The sequence below is a fragment of the Otolemur garnettii genome, unplaced genomic scaffold, assembly GCF_000181295.1.
Source record: "Otolemur garnettii isolate 467f Iridium unplaced genomic scaffold, OtoGar3 scaffold00021, whole genome shotgun sequence".
Classification (NCBI taxonomy): Eukaryota; Metazoa; Chordata; class Mammalia; order Primates; family Galagidae; genus Otolemur; species Otolemur garnettii.
In genome coordinates this window covers 17,918,449-17,924,213 of record NW_003852416.1, presented here as the reverse complement: position 1 = coordinate 17,924,213, position 5,765 = coordinate 17,918,449, and the positions used below count along the sequence as shown (strand labels likewise).

The window sequence follows — 5,765 nt, the reverse complement described above, 5'->3', positions numbered from 1 at the left end:
GTCTTGCAAGTCCTTACAGGTCTGTCCACAGCAACTCCAGGGCACCTTTGTTGATGACTTTCACCCCAGACCACCTTTGAATGTGGCCATGCTTCAAGTCTCTACTGAGTAACTTGTCCAGAAAAAGCTGAGCACTGAGGGCCAGGGCTAGAGTGGCCCCTTCAATCTGCTCACATGCCTTGGAGGGTTTGGGAAGGGCCACCCCCCAGGATGAGAAGGCAGCTGGCCTCCCAGACCCACCAGGCACTGGACAGTCTCTTATTCATTCTCTGAAAACCCCTGAGTTCAGGCACCAGAACAGAGTTTAATTCAGGAGCTGGGCGATGCTCTGGCCTGCTTTCCCATGTTTGAAGCTGGGGATTTCTGCAGGCCCACGGAAACAAGCTCTTTTTGCAAGGAGGGGCAGAAGAAGCCCTCTGCCATTCTTCCCCAGTCACCCAACAGAGGACCCATTTTACTGGAGAGAAGCAGAGGAGACCCACAGCTGCGGTGACTCTGGCTCTCTGGGCAGGACTCCTGTGTTCACACACCTCCATGTTCTCCCCAGCAGCAGCCCCTCTTCAGCCTCGAGCATCCCGTATCACCAGCTTGCCAGCACTGTAAAAATCGATCTCTTCTAAAAATCGATCTGCCTGGCTTTTCTCAGTGGAGCAGGTTCATGGTAAAGCTGCATTTATTTTTTAAATCTGATAGCAGAGGTCTATTGTGATCTTTTAAACACAGAATTCTTTGAGCTTTAGAAGCCTCTTCTGTGGGACGGCAGTGGAGAAGCCAGCTAATCCCAGAGTCGGCTGCTCACTGCTCCACTGAGCTGGAGAAAGCCTGTTTACGCTCGCCTGAGCCCTCCATGTGAGGGCTTTTTAAGGACCTTGTAATTTTTCTGGAATTAAACCTCCCACCTCTCCTTACATTCCAGATGTCATTACAGTCAAAAGTCATAAGAATTTCCTTCCCTGTGTGGCTGGCTAGGGGGGATGGGGATGGGGATGGGGTATATTTCAGTAGTGACTTGTTTGCAAGAAAGGATTTTTTTTTTTCCTGACCAAAGGGTAAGGATTACACACATAGCCTCCTACTGCATGACACGATGGTTTAATCATCTGCTATTCCTTCCCCTCCCCTCCCCAGTAGCTTCCTGCTGAACAGACTAAAGCCTTGGGTCAGTTGGTGATGGTAAAAATCAGTGACCAGCACCAGCAAACACTGTCTGTGGTTTCAAAACCATGGAGGGAATGTAAGGGACAGGTCAGTAAATAAATGAACTCAGCATAAGCTGCTGCTTCCTCTTTTTCTTCTTCTTCTTCTTCTTCTTTTTTTTTTTTTTTAAAGAAAAAAAGCCCACTGGAATCGTCTAAACTGCAATGCAATCTCTTGCTCATTTAAAAGATCTCATTTTCTAATCATGTGCTTTGAGACATTTAACACTATTTCAATTATGCAGAGGAAATAATATAATTCCTTTATTTGAAAAATGATACTGAACCTCAGAGATCAGTTAAATCTACTGCTGGAATGGGGATTCTTTTTAAACTGTGTTGTTCCCTCTCTTCAAACAGCTGTAGCTGTACACAGATGGAAAAACATTTGGTCAGAAAGCAGCAAATTAGTGTTTTTCAGGACCGAATTCGGCTCCCACAGCTCCTGCATCTCCATTTGTCTAGATTTTACTTCTTCTTTGCATTGACATTTTTGCAGACCCAGTTCATGCCATCCTTTGAAGGAAATGGGCAGAGAAATGCAGGTTAGTTATAAGAAAGGCACCACACATTCCAGCCTGAAGGGAGGGATGGGGGAGTCCTGGGTCCTCCCTCCCAGACCACCAGATTCAGGGAGTTTGCTTGCCCCAGGGGCCCACCTGGGTGACCAGGGACAGTGACCTCTGGGAGGAAGGAGGTCTCAGAGAACAAGAGAGGGAGATGGAAGGGGGAGTGCCCAGCTTCTGAACTTGAGATGGGTCCTCAGGAACTCCCTTCTGAAAAAATAAACACATCTGCTTGGATCCAAGGCCTGATTGAAGAGCTATCAGGAAAGATTCCAGCCATTTTTGGCTTTTTCTAAAAGCTGACCTTTGCTAGGGCATTAAATTCAATAAGCCACCCTTCTGGTGCCCCAGTGTGTTTACAGTGTGACAGTGTACACTTGGGTTAAATTAAATTTCTTTTTGGAAAAACAAACCCGCTGCAGTGTGTGTTGCTAGAAACACACTAGGGCAATACGCATTTATTTCTCTTCCTGCAGCAGTACAGATAGGTTTAAAAGGGCCTGGCCTATTTCTTACAGCTTTAAGCAGAGGGACTGGGGAGAAGGTTCCCTTAAAGGCACAGTGACCTTGAAAGCGCCCTCTCTGAAGGCTGGAGGGAGACAGAGGCAAAAACTTCACAATCATTACAGCCACCTAGCAGATGGCATGATTTCTCATGGATGCCAGGCCTGTCAGAGGTGACCTCCTTTTCAACTCCTTTTGGAGCCACACCTGGACACTTTCCCCTTCCCCAGAGTTTCCCCAACCTTGAGGGGTATGCAGAGTACCCGCAGTAGCCCAGAACAAAATCTTTTCCCTGCATTTGTTAACACATGCTCACTGAGGTCCCAGCCACATTTGCACATATCAGCCATACGCGCCATACCACACCACCGAGTCCCACATTTCCTGTGGCCATGGATCTAGCTGAACCTGAACAGCTGAGGCAGCTTATAGTAATAAATATCAGCTGACACCTTCGGCCATTCGGAACTTAATCCCATAAACAATACATCACTGCAAAACAACCAGCAGGCATCCTCTCTCCTGGCTAATCTGACCGTCACCTGAATTTACAGTGATTAAAACTCCGCCAGTTGCCATCAATGCACTTGGGCAAGGGAACCAGATACTCTGATGGCTGTCCCAGAGAGGACCTTATGGTCTTTGCCAAGATGCAGCTGGCTGTGGCTGAAAGCCCAGAGGTATATAGCACCTGGCCTCAGTGGGGGAAGGGTGGAGGAATGCCGAGGTGGGAGAAAGGGAGAGTCCAAACGCATCTCTAATTACAACTAGGTCAGCTACTTACTCTGAAAAGCCAAGGCCAATTTTAAGACCATTTTATGAAAAGGATTAATTTAAAGAGAAGCATGTTTAATTTTAGTAGCTAATTGGTTTCCAGGAAAAAAAATGATCACCTGCCAGGAGACAAAAAAGATTTTACAAATAAAAGAGGGATGAATAAGATAAACATCTTCTCTTGCCTTGGGAGCTGAATAGCTCAGCACTTACATGGCACTTTCCATCTTCGGGAGCCTGCATGCTCTCAAAGGTGCACAGCTCAAAAACGGACTCTCCTCTATGGAGATATGCAGTATTTTATCAAACCGTCTTCTCAGAGAAATCAAGAACAGTCTTCCCACACTATGTGAAAGCCATTCTGTCTTTTTCTTGTTATATGGCTGATTAAGAAGGCTTTTTTTTTATTATATGTAACTGAACATGAGTGCAAGCAAAGAGGTAGGAAAAATATTTACTCAGCGGCAAGAGCCCAAAGCAGAAGATGGAGGGTGCAGGGTAGCTTTATCCTGGGTGTCTGTCATGGAGGCAGAGGAGGGTTTAAAGGGCAGTGCCCTGCTGAGGGGCAGTGTCCCGTGTCTCCAGATGTCTGTGAGGGCCCAAGTAGTGAACCCTTCCAGTCAGAGTTCTACCAACAGAGGGCGCTCAGAGGCCAGTGTCTGACCTCCACCATGGGGCCCTGCAGCCGTTACCTGCAACCCTTCACAGGGCACAAACAGGGCACCAGGCCCTGTGACAGCCCTGGACTTAGAAGGACCCTGGGGGATGAACCTGGGCTGGAGGTGGAAGGCGTGGCAGAGGCAATAATCCCTAAGGGAAAAGTTCGTGTCAGACTTGTTGGAGGTCGTATTCACAGAACCTAGCATGGTGTCTGGCCTACAATGTACACTTCATTTCTATATATATATATTTTTTTTAGAGACAGACTCTCACTTTGTCACCCTCGGTAGAGTGCTGTGGTATATACCACAGCTCACAGTAACCTCCAACTCCTGGGCTTAGATGATTCCTCTGCCTCAGCCTCCCAAGTAGCTGGGACTCCAAGTGGCCACCATAGTGCTTGGCTATTTTTTTTATTGCAGTTTGGCCAGGGCTGCGTTCAAACCCATCACCCTCAGTATATGTGGCCGGTGCCCTCCCCTGACCCACAGGCGCCGCCCCATTGTTATCTTTTAAATCAGTTTTTGTAATAAGCCTGTGAAGTAGGTCCTATTATTTGTGTCCGAGATGAGATGAAGGCACAAGACAGTGCATGGCAGAGGCAGCCTGGCCCTGGCGCTGCACATCATTGTGTTCTTGAACTGTTCCCCTGCATATGGGCAACTGCTAGAGGGAAGCACATCTGCCTCAAGCTTACAGAAGATTAGGACCAGGGCTGTGGCTCATGCCTGAAATCCCGATACTCTGGGAGGCTGAGATGGATGGGTTGCTTGAGCTCAGCAGTTCCAAGACCAGTCTGAGCTAGAGCAAGACCCCCATCTCTAAAATAGTTCGCCATCATTGTGTATGCCTATAGTCCCAGCTACTCAGTAGGCTGAGACAAGAGGATTGTTTGAGTCTAAGAGTTTGGGGTTGCTATGAGCTATGATGTGACAGCACTCTATCCAGGGCAACAGTGAGACTTGGTCTCAAAAAACCCCTAAAACATTAAGCTTAGAGAAGAGTGGGGAATTCCTGGAGATGGGAAGGGAAGCAATTCCAATTTTTTCTTCCTTATGACTTAAGTCAAATATGGGGGCCTGAGACTGGAGTAGTCCCAGACACACTGGAAGCTCTAATGGTGCCAGAGGTTATTTCTGGCCATGCAACTCTCAAGATTTCTGGGCTGGAGCAGTGACTCACACCTATAATCCTAGCACTCTAGGAAGCTGAGGCAGGTGGATTGCTTGAGCTCAGGAGTTCAAGACTACCTGAGCAAGACTGAGACCCCAGCTCTACTAAATATAGAAAAACTACCTGGGTGTTGTAGTGGGCACACGAAGTCCTAGCTATTCAGGAGGCTGAGGCTGGAGGATTGCTTGAGTCTAGGAGTTTGAGCTTGCTGTGAGCTATGATGATGCCACAGCACTCTACCCAGGGCAATAGAGTTAACACTTTGTCTCAAAAAAAAAAAAAAAAAAAAAAAGGCCAGATGCAGTGGCTCACACCTGTAATCCTAGCATTCTGGGAGGTTGAGGTAGGTGGACTGCCTGAATTCACAGGTTTGAGACAAGCCTGAACCAGAGCAAGAGTTTGTCTCTAAAAATAGCTAGGTGTTGTGGCAGGTGCCTGTAGTCTCACTACTTGGGAGGCTGAGGCAAGAGAATCACTTGAGACCAAGAGTCTGAGGTTGCTGTGAGTTAGATGCCACAGCACTCTACCAAGGATGACAAAGTGAGACTCTGTCTCAAAAAAATAAAGATTGCTGGCCTGCCAGGTACCTGTGTGCGGAGCCTGGATATTTATGTGGCTGCATGATCACATCAAGTTAACTATCCATTCAGACCACTGTCTTCAGTGGAAACTCTATATTGAGAGACTACATACTTCTCTATATTGAGAGACTACATACTTGAAAGGGGAGCAAGTTTTTTCTTTGGCCAGGGCTGGGTTTGAACCCACCACCTCCCGCATATGGGGCCAGTGCCCTACTCCTTTGAGCCATAGGCGCCGCCCAGGAGCAACTTTCTGCTCCTTATGTTTAAATGAGTGCTGCACACTTCTCTTGTTTTTTTTTTTTTTTTTT

The 5,765-nt window shown here is 47.3% G+C and overlaps 1 protein-coding gene across 1 annotated transcript in view; it reads right to left on the bottom strand.

The window, feature by feature from the left end:
- Window positions 1-1,433: 1,433 nt before the first annotated feature.
- The window catches only part of ARL3 (ADP ribosylation factor like GTPase 3), a 57,706-nt gene continuing 53,374 nt past the window's right edge, over window positions 1,434-5,765 (bottom strand). Inside the window, exon 6 of the mRNA XM_023511789.1 lies at window positions 1,434-1,712. Coding sequence (XP_023367557.1) covers window positions 1,665-1,712 — 48 coding nt within the window. The 3' untranslated portion in view covers window positions 1,434-1,664. The remainder of the gene's footprint in view (window positions 1,713-5,765) is intronic.